Source organism: Mytilus galloprovincialis, chromosome 4 (assembly GCF_965363235.1).
Source record: "Mytilus galloprovincialis chromosome 4, xbMytGall1.hap1.1, whole genome shotgun sequence".
In the NCBI taxonomy this organism is placed as follows: Eukaryota; Metazoa; Mollusca; class Bivalvia; order Mytilida; family Mytilidae; genus Mytilus; species Mytilus galloprovincialis.
In genome coordinates, this window is record NC_134841.1 from 32,146,520 (window position 1) to 32,170,400 (window position 23,881).

Sequence of the window (23,881 nt, forward strand, 5' to 3'; positions counted from 1 at the left end):
CTCGAAAGGAAAACTGACAATCCTAGTCAATTAAGATTGGGGGCGAGTGCACCTGCACTAACGGGGTCATATGTGTGTGTTTACAGTTTGGCTCTTAGAAATAATAAGGTTGGTGAAAGTTTTATTAAAGAAATTTTTATAAATTTTTTTAGGTCATCACTAAAAAATGACTGAAGTTGCACAGCCTAGTGTCAAGAATTATTTTTCACTCCTCGAATAATTCTAAAAATTAGAATATCTCTATTACCTATTACTTTTTTAGATACTTATTTACTGAATTCAGTATTTTAAACAATCGACAAAAAAATTTGCATTAAACACAGAATAAATGGTCAAATATGCCTTTAAATTTCAATGATTTCATCCGTAGGTCTTGTTATTGATATTGTGTTTGGTAATGCAATTCAGAGACAGATATAGGGAGATATTTTATACAGTAAAATAAGTTATTGAATAGGCATAATATTAACTAAACTTTGCCTTTGAGTGTCCCCTTTTTCAGAAATTCTGGATCCACATCTGCTACTTATTGTATACTGGTTGTATAATTTTGCTACTGATCAAAGTATACTTATATTTTTTTAATGAGTACAAAGTTAAGAGTACTAGAAAACATGATTCCATTTCAAAGAAAAGAATAATATTATTATTTTGTTAGGTAGTATGAGTAATGTAAGAATAAAGAAGGCCAAGGAAACTTTACTACTGTTGTTGAAGAGTTTACCTGTTGGGTGTCTGTTTAATGTTGTATCGTTCGGTAGTGATTTCAGCACTTTGTTTGAACAGTAAGTTATTGTAATACATATGGAGGGAAATGAGATAATCTTTGTCATGTTTTTTTTTCTTTCTCAAAATGAATAAGATAGAGTATAGAAAAGAAGATGTGGAATGGTTGCCAATGAGACAACTCTTCACAAGAGACCAAATGACACAGAAATTAAAAGCTCTATATCACTGTATGGCCTTCAATAATGAGCAAAGCACACACAGTCAGCTATAAAAAGCTCTGAAATCACAAATGTAAAACAATCCAAATGAGAAAACTTATGACCTTATTAATGTACAAAAAAATTGAATGAAAAAAAAATATGTTAGGCACTAAATTACAGGTTCCTGACTTGGGACAGGCACATACATACAGAATGGAGGTTAATATTGATGATTTTCACTTTCACTGTTCTGGAGTTATGGTTCTTGACTCTTGAGAGATTGAAAAATAGTCTTTCCAGTTGTGTCGGTGCTTTTACTCATGAACTGTTTAAACCAAAGCTTTTCAAATTTTGATTTGTTGTTACTGATGACAAAAGGTAGGTCAAGTTCAATGTTGATGATTTTCACTAGTACTTTTCAGGATCTATGGTTCTTGAAAAATTGAAAAATGGTCTTTCTAGTCGTGTCCGTGCTTTTACTCATGAACTATTGAACCAAAACTTTTTATTATTTTAATACGTTGTTACTGATGACAAAATGGAGGTCAAGTGCAATATTGATGATTGTCACTTTTAGCATTCAGGTATTATATTTCTTGTGATATTGAAAAATGCTAGGACACAAATAAATGTTAAAAAATCTGTTTTGCTGTTGTTCTGACAGCCTCTTGTTTAAAGTTTCTTACCTTATCTAACATCAGACTAGGACTTCTTTTAAAAGGAGTTTTACTGTGTGTATTGCTGTGTTCTTTTTTTTATTATTCCACATTGGCTAGAGGTATAGGGAGAGGGTTGAGATTGCACAAAACATGGTCAACCCCACCACATGTTTGGAAATGTCCCCAGGGAGCAACCTCTGGCCTTTGTTAGTCTTGTAATATTCTTTTTTTATTTTAGTTAATCTATATGGTGTGAGGTCCATTTTTCCCTCCATATGTGGGTTGTTTTGACAACCCATTGTTGGCCTTTGGCTGTTCTGCTCTTTGATCAGGTTTTTGTTACTTTGACAGTCTATGGTTTGGGACTTTGTTGCTATGTTGATGACCCATTGTTGGCCTTTGGCTGTTCTGCTCTTTGATCAGGTTGTTGTTACTTTGACAGTCTATGGTTTGGGACTTTGTTGCTATGTTGATGACCCATTGTTGGCCTTTGGCTGTTCTGCTCTTTGATCAGGTTGTTGTTACTTTGACAGTCTATGGTTTGGGACTTTGTTGCTATGTTGATGACCCATTGTTGGCCTTTGGCTGTTCTGCTCTTTGATCAGGTTGTTGTTACTTTGACAGTCTATGGTTTGGGACTTTGTTGCTATGTTGATGACCAATTGCTGGCCTTTGGCAGTTTTCTGCTCTTTGATCAGGTTGTTGTCAATTTGACACATTCTCCGTTTCCATTCACAATTTTATAAGAAGTGATATGAGTCCATTAACAATTCCCACCGGAGTATGCCTTCATATGGAATTATATAGGAACCCCTCCAATGTCATTTCATGATTAAGATTGTTGTATAAGTGTTTTAACTGTTTTTTGTTTGTAAAGGAGTGAAGAGTACAGTGAGAAAACTTTGGATCAAGCTCTGTCTCTCCAAGCACAGATGGAGGCAGATATGGGTGGAACAGAAATTTTACAACCACTTCAACAGATTTACAGTAAAAACTGTAAACAGGGATATCCACGACAGGTAATTATAGCTGTATCCTCTATCTGATATGGAATATTTGTTATTATTATACTTCACATTAAAATGCCATATTTTGATTGGCTAATACGAGGGTGTTAATTTTTTGGAATGTCACCCTTTCGTCCAGACCAATTAAAAATCAATAATTTAAAAGACAATTAATTGAATTTACATCAAGTTATTAAAGACAATTCTTAAGTACTATGTTTTGGCTCAGTTCCTATTATTTTACTGTCAAAATAAAAAAATAAAACATATTGCTACACTTCTGTTGATTTTTCTAATACCTGTTATGTATGTGACGTCATAGAAAATACTTTTAAATATAATTCATCTGTAAAAGACAATAACAATAGGATATTCAGTATAATAAATTACACATAGCTGAGAGGGTGATGGAGCAGATTGTACCCCTCGAAAAAGCATTGTCAACATTGGCTTTGCTGCAGTTGACAATGTTTTTTGACATTTGAGTATGTCAGGTCTCTTGTCTACATTTTTTATGTCTTAACTGTTTGACATGAGCAAATAAATTAAGCTGAATTTATGTTAAATGAAATCCAGTCTCAATTGATCTGTTGTACCTAGTATTGAAAATAAGGGCAAGGTGGCATATAATTGAAAACAATCAAAAACTACAAGTAAAATAAAAACTACAATGTCAAAATGAAATTTAAAAAAAGTCAAAAACTAAAGATTGAGCAGCACATTTTTAAGTCCATCAAAGACCAAAAAAAAGCAAGATCCTTTACAAGGGCCAGCAGGTAATATAACTGTTGGATACACAATGATTTATTAAGTCATTTAGTGTAAGTTAACCAAACAAAATCTTCAGCACTGATGGATTTTAGGTTATACATGTTTCTTTTTTTTAATAAAGAAAATAGGATCCTATCTAGATTAATGTTTTCCAGATATTCCTACTGACTGATGGAGGTGTCAGTAATACAGAAGAAGTTATAAAACTTGCGAAGAAAAATAACGGAAACACAAGGTTAGTTAGGCTATATAAACAAAATAATTACTACAGTTCCTTCCTTTAATTTTTTTTTTAAGAGTCAAGAAAGGTTTTATTATCTATACACTTATCAAAAAAGGCATGCAAAGTACTTATTCTCTAGTGATATTTGTCAATAAGAAATTTATCTTTGAGCATAAAAATTCTTAACCAAATATATTATCCCTTAAATATACATAAAACTATCTATGTAGTTGCTTCAACCTCAAATTATGTGTAAAGTTTTATTATCTTATCTATGAGCTTTTTTCATCACTTGGCATATGTTATTCGTTGTTGTCCATCATCATCTTTTGTCATTGTTAACATTTACGTAAATCTTCTGTGGGCCAAATTTCACCAAAATCAGCCACAATCATCATGGGGTTATATAGTTAAAAATGCGTCTGATGATCCCTCCTGCCAACCAAGGTAGCCAACATGGCTAAAAAAATAGTACATAGGGGTCAAATGCAAGTTTCCCTATTATCTTGAAAACTGATATAAATAGAAAAAAAATCATGTGCAGAAATTTTGAGAGTCTTGAGTTGTACCAATTGTTCATATACGTTAAAACTGTCTGACAATTTCTGATAGAAGTTTTTGCTCTTAAGTGAATATTTACCCATTTTTAGGTGACCTGACGTAAGATGATGACATTTTTTGTAAATCGTTATTTATGAAATTCAGATTTTATGTTCCAGAGTTGTGATATTTTATTTTAAAAAGGGGAAATTTTCAAGTTCCAGACAAAACTAAAAAAAAATTGAAATCATGGTATAACATTGTTTTTCCATCTGTCTGTCCATTGTCAACATGTCGGACTATAACTTAAAAATGCTTTAACTAATTTTCATTAAATTTTGCTGAATTGTTTATAACTATTGACTTAAGCTTTTATTTTGATTTTTATGCCCCACCTACAATAGTAGAGGGGCATTATGTTTTCTGGTCTGTTCGTCTGTTCGTTCGTCCATCCGTTAGTTTGTCTGTCCCGCTTCAGTTTAAAGTTTTTGGTCAAGGTAGTTTTTGATGAAGCTGCAGTCCAATCAACTTGAAACTTAGTACACATGTTCCTTATGATATGATCTTTCTAATTTTAAAGCCAAATTAGACTTTTGACCCTGATTTCACGGTCCACTGAACATAGAAAATGGAAGTGCCAGTTTCAGGTTAAAGTTTTTGGTCAAGGTAGTTTTTAATGAAGTTGAAGTCCAATCAACTTGAAACTAATAGTACACATGTTCCCTATGATATGATCTTTTTAATTTTAATGCCAAATTAGATTTTTTACCCAATTTCACGGTCCATTGAACATGGAAAATGATAGTGCAAGTGGGGCATCTGTGTACTTTGGACACATTCTTGTTATGAATTAAGATTTATAAGTTTCCTAGTTATGAGATTGTATTCATAAAAATGGGCTCTTTATTGTCTAGTATTTGTAAAATATTACTGTTGTAGAGTTTTCACATTTGGTATTGGTGACGGAGCTTCTACCAGTCTGATAAAGAATGTTGCTAAAGCCAGTAATGGAAAAGCTATTTTCATCAAAGATAATGATAACATGCAAGCAAAGGTATGAATAAAAATAGAAAGATAGAAGATAAAGATATCATGCAAGTAAATGTAGGATTAGATGACAGAAAAGATTCAAAGAGACAACAACCCAACCAAAGAGCAGAAAACAGCCCAAGGCTATTAATGGACCTGCAACACAGCCAGAAAATTCTGTATCAAGAGAAGGGTTCAGCTGGCCTCTTAACAAAAATGTATACTTATTCAGGGAAAATAGAAGTATGGATTCAAAAAACAAATTGGATTTAAAAAAAACCCAGTGTTTATTAGAAATCAAAAAAAGATAGTTTGCATTCTGTTAGACACATTTGCAAATATGAACAAAGCAGTAAAAAACAAAAACTTAATAAGGTTGTTTTGACAACAGTTATGTATGGTTGATTATGAGTTTGGCACTAGTGATTGGTTTATACAATAATTATGTTGTTGATGAACTGATTTGTTTTTTGCAGGTGATCACAGCAATGAAAGGATCGTTAGACAATTGTTTGTCAGAAGTCAGTCTGCATTGGGATATTCCTAAATGTTTTACAATCACAGATATCCCAAAGGAGCCTCCTGTCGTCTTCCACGGAGATAAACTTGTCTTGTTTGCCTTGTTAAAATCTTCTGATGCCAAGGTATTCATTTTTGATTATTTTATTATTCCAAGAAAAAGTAAATAACATCCAAATACAATATATCCACTATTTCTGTGTTCAAGGAATATGTAGTTATGGGTTATATTTTTCAATAATGTCTTTTATACTATAAAATTGAAGATGGAAATGGGGAATGTGTCAAAGAGACAACAACCCAACCATAGAGCAGACAACAGCCGAAGGCCACCCTGTTTATTTTCATTTGTATCATTAAATTATCTGCCATGTTTTGAATATATAGAATACAGAATAACCAAAAACTGTTGCAGTTTCATTGTGAAAACTCTATTATAGTGCGTACATATCTAAACCTTGTCTTCATTAAAATATTGTAGGATTAAGTTTGAAAATAAGTAAAGGTGATAGAAATTTTATAGTTCAAGCTGTAAGTCAACATTTATAAAACGGAATTGCTTGTCTTACAGAGGAAGATGTGATTTAAAAAATAATTAAAATGATTAAAATTAGTTTTGGTGTATACATCAATAAGAAGACAGAAACTCAAAAGTACAAAGTACAACAACACCTTAAACAATTGTTAAAAGATAATGCATACTTGTTTGCTTTAAACAGGACAGGCACATACAGAATGTGGTGAATTTATCTAATTTATTGATTACAAATCCTGCTCCTAATCTGGGACAGTGGTGTACAGTTTGTTTGTGAATGTATGGTTTAAATCAATTTTTTATACGCCCGTCAAAATTTTGACGGGACTTATTATGGTATACAAATGTCCGGTGTCCATCTGTCCGTCCGTCCGTCTGTCGTGCCGTCTGTCTGTCCGGCGTAAACATGTCGCACCGTAACTTGAGAACGACTTATCTAAATTTCATGAAACTTAATATAGTTGTTTCTTATGATGGTCAAATGATCTGTATACTTTTTGGTGAAAATTAGATTTAAACTTTTTGAGTTATGGCACTTTGTAACTAAAACAGGGGTGTGTTTTTTTTCACATGTCGCACCATATCTCAAAAATGATTCTTGATTATTGCTTATAACTTTACACACTTCTTAGTTATATTAATCTTAATATCTGTATACTTTTTGGTGATGATTCAAAATTTCATTTTTGAGTTATTGAGTATTTTGTAAAAAAAGGGGGAGGGTTTTTTACATGTCGCGCCGTATCTCAAAAACAATTTATGATTATTGCTTAAAACTTTACACACTTCTTTGTTATATTAATCTTAAGATCTGTATACTTTTTGGTGATGATTCAAAATTTTATTTTTGAGTTATTGAGTATTTTGTAAAAAAGGTGGAGGGGGTTGTTACATGTCGTGTCGTATCTAAAAAACGATTTATGATTATTGTTTAAAACTTTACACACTTCTTTGTTATATTAATCTAAAGATCTGTATACTTTTTGGTGATGACTCAAAATTTTATTTTTGAGTTATTGAGTATTTTGTAAAAAAGGGGAGTTTTTTTTTTACATGTTGCGCCATATCTCAAAAACAATTTATGATTATTGCTTGAAACTGTACACACTTCTTTGTTATATTAATCTAAAGATCTGTATACTTTTTGTTTTGATTCAAAATTTTATTTTAGTGATATTTGTAAAAAAAAAAACAGGGAGGGGGGGTTCACATGTCCCGCCGTGTCTCAAAAGCAATAAATGGTAATTGCTTAAAACTTTCTCAGAAACTATATATGATTATTGCATAAAACTTCCACACAAGACGTCGGGCGTATCATGCGCTCATGGCGCAGCTGTTTATTTTACCCTGAATCATGATTTTAAACCTGTGCATATTTTCTGAGTTGCAGAACTTTATTTGTCCTACCAATGTAATAACTTTGTGACAGGCTGTTCTATTTGTGATTAAAAAATTATCTTTGATTTGGGAAATGTATAAGGGGTTTATAGCAGTGATTATACATTTGTCTCTTTGATTCAAAGTCTGCTGACAAGAAAGTCTAGTTTGATTTTCAGAAGGAAAATTACATTTGACTGAATAAAAAATAAAAATCTGGAAATATGAACTAGGAATTTTTTTTTTGTAATACATGTAGAGCAAATATTTATTGTTTCGATTTTAGAGTGGTATTTCTGGTTCCTTCAAATTGAAAGGAAGATTTGGAGGAAAGGATATAAGTCATAAAGTGAAAATAGAAATTCCAAGTTCTTCCCACAATGATTTACCTTTACATCGTGTGGCAGCTAAATACCAGATCAAAGAATTGGAAAATGATGATGATTGTAAGTTATACCAATGATGCCTTTGTTAGTATTGTATGATTTGTAATTTTAGTTTCTGGGCCAGCCTCTGGTTGTGAGAGTTTTTACTGCATTGAGTCCCATTGGTGGCCTTCGGCTGTTGTCTACTCTTTTGTCATGTTCCCATTTCCATTTTCAATTTTATTATATGATATAGTTTCCTTGACACATTTCCCCATTTCCATTCTTTTTTTATCCTATATGTGATCATACTTCTTTTTTCCTGGGAAAAACTACATTTCATGTTAATTTGATATTCAGTTCATAGACTTGAAAAGATCTGGTATGAGTGCCAATGAGACAACTCGCTATCCAAGTCACAATTTGAAAATTTAACCATTATAGCATGTTCATTAATTATATATTCTTTTCTTGTTCATCACTTTATATATTTAAAGGAGCACTAGCTACGAGATATATGAAAAACATAGTATATTATTTTTTTTGGCTCAATCAGTAATGAAATATAAATAGTGAAATAATAATTCCTTTTTAGTAGCTAATAAGGTTCAATTTTGTCAAAATAAGCAAAAAAATATTGATTATGACTTATTCACTTGCAAGTGAATAATTCGACCTCGTTGAATCCGTATTCATGTGAACTTTAATTTAACCTCTTAGCTTGAGATGGATAACACATGAATTGTATGTGTAAAGTTATTTAAAGGAAGAGAATGTCAACATTTAAAGTGAAGCAAAGATAAATCATTTGATTGACTGATTCGATCCACAAATAAACATTCTAATACAGGTAAAAATGATGATAAACATTTATTTTTTATCGGTAATATGAAATAAAATAGACCTAGAATAATTCAACAGCACGTGGTTGCTTAATCTATTTATATCTATATTTATGTTTACATCGCTTATATGGTCATCGGATGACTAGAGGTCAACTCATAAATAACTAGATGGCGTCTAGACTCAAATACACAAGAAAAGAAGCTACATATTTTCATGCCTGTGCCTTGTTTATTGTTTTATTTAGACTTTTAATAGTTTGGATAAATGTTTTACATTGTTATGAATCAAATATGAGAATTTGATTAGAATCGGTGAACATGAATTTGACAGCTAGTGCCCCTTTAATCTGTTTATTCCTAATATTACATCAAGAAGCAACCAATTACACACAAGCCTTGTGACGTCATTTACCAGATAGAAAGTGTGCCTGTATCCCTGCTCCTTTTTAAAGTTTCCAGCGTTTTCATAATTGTCATTCTGTAGGGTATTATAGAAATAAATAGGTTATGATCTGTAAGTACATTATCTTGATTGCCGTACAACTGAGGGAGGATGACCATCTTATTAGGTTTTAATTTCTTAAATATTTTGTGCAGTAAAAAATCAAACTTTTTCATCTGTTTGCTCAACATGTGTTGGAAATGACAATAAACAATGCTTATAACCATAGATCATGTTATGTTTGGGTTATTTAACTTTTACAGTTCTTTAGTAATATCCCTTTATAATGTTATATGCTAAGCAAGGGCATCATCTGTGACCTATGGACACGTTCTTTTTTTTTTTTTTTTAATGAAACAAAACAGTATGAACCATTTTATTGAACACAGGAACTCAATCAGACTATTTGGTTAATTGTGAAATTCTATTGTATATTCCAGCAAGTTATAGAAGGGATGGAAGCAATAAAGATAAGATTGTATTGGTAAGCCAAGCAGCCAACATTATCTCCAAATACACAGCTTTTGTAGGTGTTGATAAAGATACCAAAGTTCCTGTCTCAGTACTCCAGGAAGAACAACCATTTGATGATTATGAATATAATGTAAGCAGTTGATTATTCATATCTTCTAAATTTCCAACATTCTTAAACCTCACCTAAGTTCACCTTAACGTCTGCTGTACCATTTAACCACCCTATTGCTTGATTACTACTTCTGATTTAGGTTGTAATATTATAAATGCTCCCTGACAAAAAATTTCTGGCATATACTAATTGCTTTGTTTTCATTTATCTTTGCATTCCTCCTTCTATCCTTCTATCTATGAATCCATAATAAATAGTTACCAGATGATAACTTGATTGGAATAAAGTTTATACAAATGAATAGGGAAGGAATAGAACATTTATAGTTTAAGGATGTTCACTACTCTGTTTAAAAATAACAAACTTTTGTAAAGACTGTTATAATTTGATAGGTTAGAAATAAGGGAACTAAAAAAGCAGAAAAAAATCAGGGGTCTGTGTGCTTGTTTTGGAGATTGAAGCCATTGAAAATTTGGCGGGAAATGATTCTCTTTATACTTTTCATACATTTAACATTTGGCACAATTTTTCTTTTAAAAGCAATGAAAAAATAACAAGGATTTCATAAGATTTTCAAATACGGCTTTTTAAACTATCTGTAACATCTATACTATTAAAAGACAAGACCTCATTTTGTGTGTTGCTTCTCTTCCTTCCAAAATAAATCAATCATCATGCCTCTATGTCCTATAGGTAACATGCATAGTCGCATTTGTCATCCATTCTTACGATTATTCAGATTGAGTTATTTTGGGAGAAAAACGACAAAAAAGGAGTCCGGATATGATTCCGTCATCAGACTGACTTTTATTCATAGATAAGACTTCCAGTTTGAAACATGCACAAATACAACCAATCGTATGATAGATAACAAAAATGAAAAATAAATAAGCCAATCAGAGCGTTCTCCATATCATGATGTTTAGATCGCAAGGCCCACAACTATTATACCTCCTTATAGAGGACAATTATTTTTCGCGTTTATCTACATGTAAACTACGCTTATACTACTTTAATATATAGTCTTAACAGACTCTCTGTATTCTGTCTACTGTTTTCTTTGAAATGTTTACTATTTAAGGGGTCATACCAGTTGCATATATATTAAAGTAAGTAAAACATGTGACACAAGTACAACCAATGGTATGATAGATAACAAAAATGAAAAATAAATAAGACATTCAGAGCGTTCTCCATATCATGGTGTTTAGATCGCAAGAATCACAACTATTATACCTCCTTAGAAAGGACAATTATTTTTCGCGTTTATCTACATGTAAACTACGATTATACTACTTTAATATATATAGAGTCTCTCTGTATTCTGTCAGGGACTTTCTATGTCAGTATAGAAAGTCCCTGATTCTGTCTACTGTTTTCTGTGAAAAGTTTACTATTTAAGGGGTCATACCACTTGTATAAATTAGTAAAACATGCTCAACTTCATCTAAAACTACCTCGACCAAAAACTTTAACCTGAAGCGGGACAGACGGCCGGACAGACTAGAAAACGTATAATGCCCATAAATGGGGCATACAAATTTATTGTTGAAAGGGAAAATAGTGATTTGGCAAAAATCAGAGGCAGATTTAGAGGGGGGGCCAAGGGGGCCCGGGCCCCCCCTTTTTGGGAAAAAATTTGGCTGCTTATATAGGGAATCATTTAAGCGTGACTGGAGCAGGCCCCCTCTTAGGTCAGTCAGTGGGCCCCCACTTATGTAAATTTCTGGATCCGCCACTGAAAATGAAAGTAAGGTAGAGATTAGAGGAAGGCATAACCTTTTTGGGAGCGTCGGGATCGGGTGTTTTAAGCTCCTGATTTTGGAATTGATCCTTACGTGATCCAGGAATATATTTCTGGATTTCGGGATATGAATTTTCTTTAAATTCTGCATCTCGGGATTTCATGGTTTTAAGTCCAGGATTTCGGGATCAGGACCCCTCCGACCAACCCTCAAATTAGCCTAAGTCGGTCTTGGTCATTTATACAAGATTCATATCCTACCATTGGCATGTTAATAAGGCGCTCAAAAGAAAAAGCACTGATGGATTGTCCTAGAAGCATATTTTATTAGACTAATAATGGTCTATATATAAACCGTTACATTTATTTCATGTCTGAAACGGGGCAAATTTTTTATTTGATTTGATTTTACCAAAAGAAGCATTGTAGCAAAGGAAAAGAATAATTGTGGTCTGCGGCCAGAAACACGAAATAATTGAATTTAACAGAAAGGAAACAAATATTGGACTTTGGGAAAAGGGAGAGAGCTTTTCATACTTTTATGAAATTCTCCATACATTATACATGTAATATCTTTGACAAAAAATCATCCTACAATAGTTCACAAAAGCTGTATATGCCCGCGATTTCGCAGGTGTGTTTTAGTAATTATGAAAAGAAAAGTAGGGGTTAGTGGGCAATTTTTTTTAATGGCACTACATGGATAAAACCTAAGGATTCCGAATATCTGACAAAAATTTAAAAAAAAAGAGGAGCGAACATCCTTAACTGTATTGGGAATGAACCTTCATAATCTAGTTTAAGCCATCCTATATGACAAATTCTAATGGAAATTTATTGTGAAATCTTTTTTATACACTTTTTTATTGTTTCAGTGTCTAAGTAGAAGTGGTTTAAGTGGTAGTGGGATGCATCCACAGATGATGATGCGACGTTCAATGCCGCAGGCGAATTCCTCGGTAATACATAAACCATTTCTTGTTACTCTGTTAGAACAAGTGAAAGTTTGTCAAAATCATATACATTTTTCAAACTGATTTTTGGATGAAAAAGGCTATTTTGCGAACACATCAATTAATGGGTCAGCAAACCAACAACACTGGTTAACATATGGTATTCAACAATAAGATAAATAAAACAGAAAAATTTGACAGCAAAAAGGTTTTATTAGATAACTAGCTTTACCAATTTTCTTGGATTTTGTGGGTATTGTTGAACCACAGATTTTCTAGGTGCCATTTTAAACCATGAAATCAAGTATCCATGAAAATACAGTTTTCTTCAATCAAAGTAATTTGGTACCCACAATATTAAATGAATCCACAGCAAGGTCACGGGTCAAGGGTAAAGTGAGCTTTTCTCATGGCTTGATGTGCGTAGTCTGTTGTGATTTGTTTCATTTTATGAAATTCTTCTCTCCTGTAACTAATAGGCCAATTGGAACCAAACTTAACCACAATCAGCATTAGGGTTTGCTGAGCCCAAGAAATAGGTACCTATTGGAATCTCTGTAGCCCTCATATGGGAACACATCAGAAACACTCAACCTGAGGGTTGTCAATTGCCTCTCATTATCTAGTTTAAGCCATCCTCTATGACAAATGGAGAACATTTATAATTTAACTGTATTGGGAATGAACCTTCATAATCTAGTTTAAGCCATCTTATATGACAAATGGAGAACATTTATAATTTAACTGTATTGGGAATAAACCTTCATAATCTAGTTTAAGCCATCCTATATGACAAATGGAGAACATTTATAATTTAACTGTATTGGGAATGAACCTTCATAATCTAGTTTAAGCCATCCTATATGACAAATGGAGAACATTTATAATTTAACTGTATTGGGAATGAACCTTCATAATCTAGTTTAAGCCATCCTATATGACAAATGGAGAACATTTATAACTTAACTGTATTGGGAATGAACCTTCATAATCTAGTTTAAGCCATCCTATATGACAAATGGAGAACATTTATAACTTAACTGTATTGGGAATGAACCTGCATAATCTAGTTTAAGCCATCCTATATGACAAATGGAGAACATTTATAATTTAACTGTATTGGGAATGAACCTTCATAATCTAGTTTAAGCCATCCTATATGACAAATGGAGAACATTTATAACTTAACTGTATTGGGAATGAACCTTCATAATCTAGTTTAAGCCATCCTATATGACAAATGGAGAACATTTATAACTTAACTGTATTGGGAATGAACCTTCATAATCTTGTTTAAGCCATCCTATATGACAAATGGAGAACATTTATAACTTAACTGTATTGGGAATGAACCTTCATAATCTAGTTTAAGCCATCCTATATGACAAATGGAGAACATTTATAATTTAACTGTATTGGGAATGAACCTTCATAATCTAGTTTAAGCCATCCTATATGACAAATGGAGAACATTTATAACTTAACTGTATTGGGAATGAACCTTCATAATCTAGTTTAAGCCATCCTATATGACAAATGGAGAACATTTATAATTTAACTGTATTGGGAATGAACCTTCATAATCTTGTTTAAGCCATCCTCTATGACAAACGGAGAACATTTATAATTTAACTGTATTGGGAATGAACCTTCATAATCTTGTTTAAGCCATCCTCTATGACAAACGGAGAACATTTATAATTTAACTGTATTGGGAATGAACCTTCATAATCTAGTTTAAGCCATCCTATATGACAAATGGAGAACATTTATAATTTAACTGTATTGGGAATGAACCTTCATAATCTAGTTTAAGCCATCCTCTATGACAAACGGAGAACATTTATAATTTAACTGTATTGGGAATGAACCTTCATAATCTAGTTTAAGCCATCTTATATGACAAATGGAGAACATTAATAACTTAACTGTATTGGGAATGAACCTTCATAATCTAGTTTAAACCATCCTATATGACAAATGGAGAACATTTATAATTTAACTGTATTGGGAATGAACCTTCATAATCTAGTTTAAGCCATCCTATATGACAAATGGAGAACATTTATAACTTAACTGTATTGGGAATGAACCTTCATAATCTAGTTTAAGCCATCCTATATGACAAATGGAGAATATTTATAATTTAACTGTATCGGGAATGAACCTTCATAATCTAGTTTAAGCCATCCTATATGACAAATGGAGCTCTAATGGAAATATATTATGAAATCTTTTTATACACATTTTTATAGTTTCAGTGTAGTAGTGATTTCAGTGGTAGTGGGATGCATCCACAGATGATGATGCAAAGTTCAGGGCTGATGCCGGCTACCTCGTCCTGCAAGGTAATACATAAACCATTTCTTGTTATTCAGATTGAGTTATTTTGGGAGACAGATTTTTGGATGAAAAAGGCTATTTTGCAAACACATCAATTAATGGGTCAGCAAACCAACAACACTGGTTAGCATATGGTATTCACCAATAAGATAAATAAAACAGAAACATTTGACAGCAAAAAGGTTTTTCTTGGATCTTGTGGGTAATGTTGAACCACAAATTTAAATGTTCAGTTTAGTACAAATTTTCTATAGGTGCCAAAACTATGAAATCAAGTATCCATGAAAATACAGTTTTCTTCAATCAAAGTAATTTGGTACCGACGATATTAAATGAATCCATAGCAAGGTCACGGTCAATGGTCAAGTGAGCTTTTCTCATGGCTTGATGTGCGTAGTCTGTTGTGATTTGTTTCATTTTATGAAATTCTTCTCTTCTGTAACTAATAGGCCAATTGGAACCAAACTTAACCACAATCAGCATTAGGGTTTGCTGATCCCAAGAAATAGGTACCTATTGGAAACTCTGTAGCCCTCATATGTGAACACATCAGAAACACTCAACCTGAGGGTTGTCAATTGCCTCTCTTAACTTAGATCAGATTTTTGTTTTCCAATGCCCATCTCCCCAACATATCCTGTGACTGAATATCTATTTGGGTCTATTGTGAAAGGGCAAAGTAATTTAGACCTTGATATATTAGCCAGTACAAAATTTTGATAAAGAAAGTGGCCAAGTATATGTATATATAAGACAACAAATCAATTACACATGTAACCAAAAATTATCTTCAGGTCAACCTTCACTGATAAACAGATGTCTATAGAGTATATTTTTGTTTCTCAGTAAGAATGTAAACAAATTGACAATATTCCATTATTATGATTATGAGATTTTAATTTATACATGTCAGGGTAACTTTCCTATATAAAGGTATATACAGATGTACTGAGGGAGTACCCTTGTCGGTGTGTCCCCAAAATTGATTTACGTTCTCTAATTTTAGATTGCCTCAACCAAATGTTATAAAACTTCTACACAATGCTTATTACATAAAAAACCATATCAAGTTGTAAATTGGGTTGCATCACTTTTACCATTCAAGAGTTATACTCCTTTATAAAAATAATAATTTGTTCCAATTCATAAAATTTCAAGATAGCTGAAAAATATTTATAATTTGGTTGTGATTTTGCTATGAAATATATGAATGGGTAGGGATTTTTGCATAAATGATATAGTAGAATTGTCTCTACTCAAATTTGTATGTTGAGACCTCGCCCCATCCTGGTGGATATACCAATGTACTTATTTTGTTGTTTAATTGTTCAGGATCAATGTGTTTGATTATGTCTATTTGTTGAACAAATTGTAAACACTAGTCACAATTCAGCATTAATTAATCTTCACTTTATGATAATTCAAATACATGTAGTGGTAATATTTAGAGTTGATTTTTTATTTTTTGTTCAAGAATTAAACAAAAATTTGATTGATAAAATTAAGTGTTAGTTAAAGTATATTTAATTTGTACACTTTGCTTGCAGCCAAAAAAAGGTATATCTTTTGGAATGCCAAGTATATTCAAAAGCAAAAAAAGTAAACAAAGTAAGTATGATGTAAATCTTGACAAGTTTGGACTATACACGTTATACTTATCTGTTATAGAGGGAACATGGAATATGTAATCATTAAGGTGGTACCTAACACTACAGGGAGATAACTCTGTAAAATCAGCTAAACGTTTTAATAGCATTGTATTTTTAAGGAAATATTAAGCTTCTCATGATCAAAATAAGTGTTTATCAAACTGCTATCTATCCAACCATTTTTTTCTGAGAAAGTGATTTGTTCAAGTTTTCTGAAATTTTTACTTTAGATCCTTCAAAGAGTTGTCACAATTTTCTTTAACATGTAGAGAGCGCAGCAATCTTCTGTCACAAGACATCAATTCAACATCCCCGTTCTTACCAGCATGCTTTTCTCTTGACAACCAGATGCCCCACTTAAGCTATGATTTAATGCTGGACAAGAGAAGCTAAGGGATATCCAAATTCCTTATACCGGTACCCTTGATGAAAAATGATTGATTGATCATGTTGATTGTTGGTGTTTAACGCCTCTCTAAGCACTTATCACTATATTATGGTGGCTAGTTTTTATTGGTAAGGGAAACCCTTGTATCCAGATAGAACCCTGACCCTATGTGGGAAAATGGCAATCCTCAGTATATAAACAGGCTAGTAATCCCTTTATATTGAACTGCTAAAACCACTCTGTCACTGAAGTTCTTTTCAAAAGCAGGCGGAATTTGTATCATGCATAATATTAGATAGTAAAAAGTTAGGATATTTGTTATTTTGAAATTTTGATAGCAAGCTTATATTTAGTTTTGATAATTTTCAAAATGTATTTTCTTTATAAACATTATCAGACTTCATGTGTATCAAAAAAGGTACTGCTCTATTTTGTTTTTCAGATTTTTTTTTTATTATGAAGTAAATTTTGATATATGGCTTACTGTTGTATTATGTTAGCATCCATGAATATGAAGTTGTAAGCTATTTTATCAGATTTCCAAATTTTGTGATTTTGACATCCACATCATAAACAGTCTGAGAAAATCATGATCTTAATGTCATATCTCTATTTCAAGTCTTTTGGACATTTTCATTTCATACACAGAATATTTATTTGCAATTTGTAATATGTATTTAATTTTGTAATATTTTAGAGCAAAGTGGTTCTGTGAAGATGCGCATGGATAGTCAGAGTCCTAGTCCACCTATGGCTCCACAATCAATGCCCAGAAGATCAATAGAAAAAAGGTAATCAATCTTTTATAAAAAATGGACAAAAATATATGAGTCCCTAATCAAATGACAAAATCAAAAGCTGAAACACATCAAACAAATGGATAACAAATATCATATTGCTGACTTTGTACAGGCATTTTCTTATGTAGAACTTGTGAGTTAAACCTGGTTTTATAGCTAGCTCAACCTCATATTTGTATGACAGTCACATCAAATTCCATTATACTGAAAATGATGTGTAAAAAAAACAAGCAGACATAATAGTTAAAAATTTCAAAAATAGGGGTACAGCAGTCAACATTGTGATTGTGTTATAACATTAATCATACAATGCCTGATGTTTATCAAATTCATATTAAAGGATAATATCAGCAATATTGCAGAGGTTAATAAGTAAATTAGTGCTGATAAACTATTTAAAAAAGACTACTGTGCTTAGGAAATATTAATTAATTCTAAAATGGTAGCACTTTGTAAATACAACTGTTTCTCAAAACACTCCTTTTTTGGGCAGATATATAATATTTATAGATAATTTGATTTGTTGACATACTGGTTCCCAGATATGATTGCTATGTTTCATCTCATAGAGACATAACTTGGAACTGTTACCATTGTAAAAACATACTAATACAGTGAAAATTGAATTCTGAAGTAGGCAAAAAGTAAAGGTAGGGGTAATACATAGTTTGAGTATAAGTTTAAACTCTAACAAGTTCAGGGCATATAAATGATGAAAATATACTGTACAGCCCTATGTTTTAACCTTTGAATAAAATAGTAGTGGATATCAACATATAATTCTTCACGAAACTTCATAGAAAAAGTGTTACAGTTTAAGATTCAAAGGATGTGACTATGGGAAATTGCATTGTTTATTATTTCAAGAAATGCAACCTTAAAGCTCTGTCATATTAACAATTCATGCCAGTTTTTAATTAGTACGTATCCAACAGATTTAGTGTAAAGACATTATAAACAGTCTGAGAAACAAATGACCTTGTCATATCTTATATCTTGAAAACAGTTCATGCCAGCTTTTTTACAAAGGACAAGGTACGATAAGGCCCGCTTTTGTCCTCCCTATTTTCACATTTTTTTGCCCCCGCCGTAGCTGAGGGGGCATTATGTTTTACCCTTGTCCGTCTGTACGTACGTCCAAAAGTTGGTTTCCGTTCTCTAACTTTAGTTTGCCTTGACCAAATGTTATGAAACTATACACAATGCCTATTACCACTAAATATAGATCATGGACACATTCCCCATTTTTTAAATTTTGTTTTGAAAAGCTACTTATCAGGTTAAAACATTCCCTGAGGTTTGAAGTTTGTTTGCATGAACTTCAAAACCATTAATTTCAGAAAATGGGTAAGCTGAGGGGGCAAAAGGGCATCAAAACGACAACAGAAGAAAAAATTACGATTTTTGGCCATTGTTTCTTAAAATTAGATAGTGTGCCCCTACTTGGCCCGATGAAAATTATGGCGATTTAGACATCAAAAACAGTTCAGTTCTCATGACATCGGAATAAAAAAAAATCCTGGGTCACTTTAGCGCAGGGTTGTAGGGAACACCTGCAAAGTGAATGATTATTACAAAATTTGAATAATAACAGAAAGTTTAACCCCCCCCAATAAATGCATTATGTTGCTATGGTTACACAAAAAAGGAATTATATTAAAATACTGATCACATACATATGAACATGTATGACACAAACAGTTGGATTAATGAGAGCCAGGAATAATAGATGATTAAACTTTTTGTGGTTCAATTTTAATTTTATTTTCTAACTGTGGAATGCTACCTAAAGAATGGACCCACTGCAAGATTTATTATTGCATTTATTACATAATGGACCAACTGCAAGATTTAGTATTGTACATGTATTTGTTAATCAATGGACCAACATGCAATATTTTTTTCTTCTTCTAATTTTAGGAATTCTGCATACAAATAATAATCTCAGAATTTAAGAATCATTTTTTAAAATTTCATGTGAAACCTGTCTACCACAATTTTTGCAAATGATTAATATTAAGACATTACAATCACACGAGTAAATACTTTTTTGAGAACCATTGTAAACACATTTTAAAGCATATACATATAATGCTTATATCAATCCTTTGAAATGTTGAAATTTTGACTTCCTATTTCAAAATGGTATCAGTATGAAATTCGAGATAAGTATAATATACTTTAAATTATATACCATAATCAATTATTTAGATTATGATATCTATCAACTTCTGTTAAATTAAAATCACACACAGCTTTTTACTACAATATTTGCTGTTTTAAAGAGTTGAGACAAACAACATAATATAATATTATCATAATGGCATTTTTCAAACCAAGCTGATGATCTATTAAAAAAGCAATATCAATATACAAAATTATTGAGTGTCTCCTTATCCTTGAATGTATGAAGTGATACACTGATGATCACATCCTAGCATCGGTACTATTGCATCATTTAAGGTATGTATCAATTGCCTAATACATGTATTTTTATGTCAATATTTATACAAATTAGCTTTAAATATTTTCTAGTGAGTTTGTTTGTGACAGCATGGATACCTATGAAGATTTAGAATCATCAGATGTATATATTGATATGTCACCTGTTAGATCCAGAGGGGCGGTTAGATATCAAGACATAGCATTAGGAGGCAATGATAGATCTCATAATTTGAAAAAAAGTGAAAAAACAAAATCATCAGGAGATAAAATGATGGTCATTGTGTCACTGCAAAACTTTGATGGTTCCTGGTCGCAATCATCTGAGCTGGAATTAGTGCTTAATATTACCCAAAAGGAACTGGAAGCTAAATACAAGGTAAGTCAGGATACAATTAGAGCCTTATATGGCCTGTCTGTTTTAATGTTGAGGTAATACAAAATAAAAACACATAGATTTTTTATCAATATCAGTAGAGTAAATGTCTTTGTGATGTCACGGACTAGTCTGTTTTATGATTTTGTTTGTGAAAATTTACAAATTTTATTTTATTCATTGGATATTTGTTTTGGACCCACAAATAGCACACACAAGTTCCAATGATATATGTTTTTACTGAATAATTCCTCACAGTAATGGCTAAAGAAAAAAGCACCTTTCATGTAAAGTATGTTTGCGACACTTGCATGTGCTCAATATTTCCCACTAAAAAATAAGTGTGAAAATTTGCCAAATTTGTTATTTTGCAGTAAAATCTGAATTATACTATATTTGGAGTCAGGAGGTAATAATCTCAGTAAATAAGCATTATATGCAGTTTAAAATTTACAAATACATTTTAAACAACTAATCTTTAAACTGATTTTTTGCCGCCTCATATTTCTTGGCCAAATTTGCCCTAAGTACATCCTCTTTCAAATAGTAGCCATAGTTTCAAACCTGTTGAAATAAAAAATCAGATCATTACATGCCAAAAATTGCATGGAAACTGGTGTCATTTTTTTCCACTGAGCAAAACATTGAAGGGGACATTGAGATAGCGAGCATCCTTCTGTCAGTCCCCTCTTGTTAATGCTGACATGTAAAATTCTTGGTAGTTCTTTATGAAACTGATGGCATAGGTGTATAACAGCATTATATTTTATGAGTAACCAAATCAGTGATGAAATATGTGTTATGCCCTTGGAAACATATATCATATGGAAAATTGCATCGTTAACACTCTTATTTGCACAATCCTTGTCAGATTTTTGTAAACTTATATCATAGGTTTATTAGAGCAATCTCTTAGATGAGATCTAATATCAGTGAGAATGAATTATTTAAAAAAAGTTATGCCCTTGGAAACATTAATCATATGGAAAATTTAATGTTTAGCCCTCTCATTTGTACAGTCCTTGCCAGATCTTTGTGAAACTGTAATGATAGGTTCATATCAGCAATGTCTTAGATGAGTTCAAAAATCAGTTCCAATCAATTATTTTTTAAAGAGTTATGTCCGTTGGAAATACTGATTTTAAGAAAATTCAATTTGCATTTTCTCTGAAGCCTTCATTTCTCGATCTTTAAAAAAATTGAAAACAAGATATCGATAAACAAATTTTTTTCCCTTTTCATCTTGAATAGATAAAATATGTGCAAGGCAGAAGACATTGGAACTCTGTTCTTTTATATGTTGAAAATCACTCTGTAACCAAAAGGATTGTAAAGGGTGTAATACCACCAAATCATAGTACTCCACATCTGGTTACATACGAAAAACGGTTCAAAAAAATATTCCCTTGAATTTGACAGTTTTACCTTTTCAGTACATAAATGATTAGGGCCCCGCCTTTAGGCGGGTCGCCCTATAGTGATCAGTCTGTCTGTCCGTCCATCCGTCCGTAACACTTTACCTTTGTGTCCGCTCCATATCTAGAGAACCATTATGATTTCATACTTTATACTTTACATGTTTATTAACCACCACCAGAGGACGTGTCATGATGATTGTACAACTTCCTAGGTCAAAGGTCAAGGTAAAAAAACTTTGGTTTCAGTTGACAACCCTGTGTCCTGTGGTGAAGATCATGTCCGCTCGATATCTTGAGAACTGTTATGATTTCAAAGTTTATACTTGACATCCATTTTAACCAACACCAGAGGGTGTGTCATGATGTATGTACAACTTCCTAGGTCAAAGGTCAAGGTCAAAAACTTTGGTTTCAGTTGACAACCCTGTGTCCTGTGGTGAAGATCGTGTCCGCTCCATATCTAGATAACCGTTATGATTTCAAAGTTTATACTTGACATCCATTTCAACCACCACCAGAGGGCGTGTCATGATGTATGTACAACTTCCTAGGTCAAAGGTCAAGGTAAAAAAAACTTTGGTTTCAGTTGACAACCCGGTGTCCTGTGGTGAAGATCGTGTCCGCTGTATATCTTGAGAACCGTTATGATTTCAAATATTATACTTGACATCCATTTTAACCAACACCAGAGGGTGTGTCATGATGTATGTACAACTTCTTAGGTCAAAGGTCTGTCTGTCTGTTGGTCTGTCCATCGCTAACAAATTTGATCCACACTATATTTTGAGAGGACAGCTGTTATTATTTCATACTTTATACCTGACAAACATTTTCAACTTAACATATATATTAACCAACACCAGAGAATGTGTCATAATGTATGCATCCTAGGTCAAAGGTCAGTCCGTCGGTCTGTCCATCCGTTCGTTGTTCTTAACAAATTGTGTCCGCTCTACCTCTCGAGTCATATCACTATTATACTATGAAAGTAAGTTGAGAATATTTATCAGTTTTAACTTAAAATCTTAGAATAAAATCACACATGAGACTATGTAATAACTTCAAATAATGCTGCATATCAGATTATCCATACAACTTATTTACTCCACGTTATTGACAGCGGGGCCCACAGAGATGGCTCCCATCTCAATGGTATCTAGTTATACAGGAATATAAACACTAGTGAAAAATTCGTTATTTCAAATTTCTTTCTTGATTTATTGGGGACCAGTTATATAAAATTTATAGTGGATAAAGAAATAAGAGAGAAATCCCTTTTGTGGTCACTCCTTGTTATTGCTTCATATATTCACACATCTTTGGCTTTCACATTGTTTCGTAATTTAATCGTTCCTGATAAATGCCATTCCAGAACAGTACTTTGGAAACACCAATTCATGAAATGTTATTTTGAATTTGTAACAATAGGTCGATACTGCTGCTGGTGATTTACTTGTCCTGAGGTTCTAAATCTCTGTAGTAAGTGCTTCAGGAATAACAGGATTTATAACATATCTTAAATTGTTTACTTTCATAAGTATAAAGCAATAAAGGTTCTTACTCCCTCAGGCAAAAAAAAGTTATCCAATGTACAAGGCTTATAAGTTTGACCTTGGGTGTCTCACCTAATTTATAATTGGCTCCTTTCTGTCGTCTAGCTGTTCAAGTATTCAAGTTTTCATGCATTCTTTGCTTTCAAATTTGTGGATGTGAGCAGTCTTGAAGAAGGTAAATCTAGAAAGCACTTCAGAAGTACCAAATTTTAAAGTGTCATTTTCACATTATATTCGAAAGAAAACCCAAAGCCAACAAACATGCTGTCTCAACCTGTATTGCTAGATTCACTACCTTCACTGAGCAAATTATTTGTTAAAAGATGGAGAATTTCTAGCTGATAGCAGAACATTTCAAAATTTCTGAATTTACAGTAATAACACAAAA

General features: G+C 32.3%; 1 protein-coding gene across 4 annotated transcripts in view; it reads left to right on the plus strand.

The window, feature by feature from the left end:
- The window catches only part of LOC143071913 (von Willebrand factor A domain-containing protein 5A-like), a 50,166-nt gene that overhangs the window by 22,943 nt on the left and 3,342 nt on the right, over window positions 1–23,881 (plus strand). For 3 of the 4 annotated variants that reach the window (XM_076246593.1, XM_076246595.1, XM_076246594.1), the window contains exons 8-19: window positions 659–785; window positions 2,466–2,607; window positions 3,522–3,601; window positions 5,069–5,183; window positions 5,635–5,802; window positions 7,876–8,035; window positions 9,682–9,845; window positions 12,447–12,530; window positions 14,780–14,872; window positions 16,415–16,475; window positions 17,602–17,695; window positions 20,240–20,525. In XM_076246593.1, coding sequence (XP_076102708.1) covers window positions 659–785; window positions 2,466–2,607; window positions 3,522–3,601; window positions 5,069–5,183; window positions 5,635–5,802; window positions 7,876–8,035; window positions 9,682–9,845; window positions 12,447–12,530; window positions 14,780–14,872; window positions 16,415–16,475; window positions 17,602–17,695; window positions 20,240–20,525 — 1,574 coding nt within the window. The remainder of the gene's footprint in view (window positions 1–658; window positions 786–2,465; window positions 2,608–3,521; window positions 3,602–5,068; window positions 5,184–5,634; window positions 5,803–7,875; window positions 8,036–9,681; window positions 9,846–12,446; window positions 12,531–14,779; window positions 14,873–16,414; window positions 16,476–17,601; window positions 17,696–20,239; window positions 20,526–23,881) is intronic. The other variant, XR_012976991.1, reaches the window with a different exon arrangement.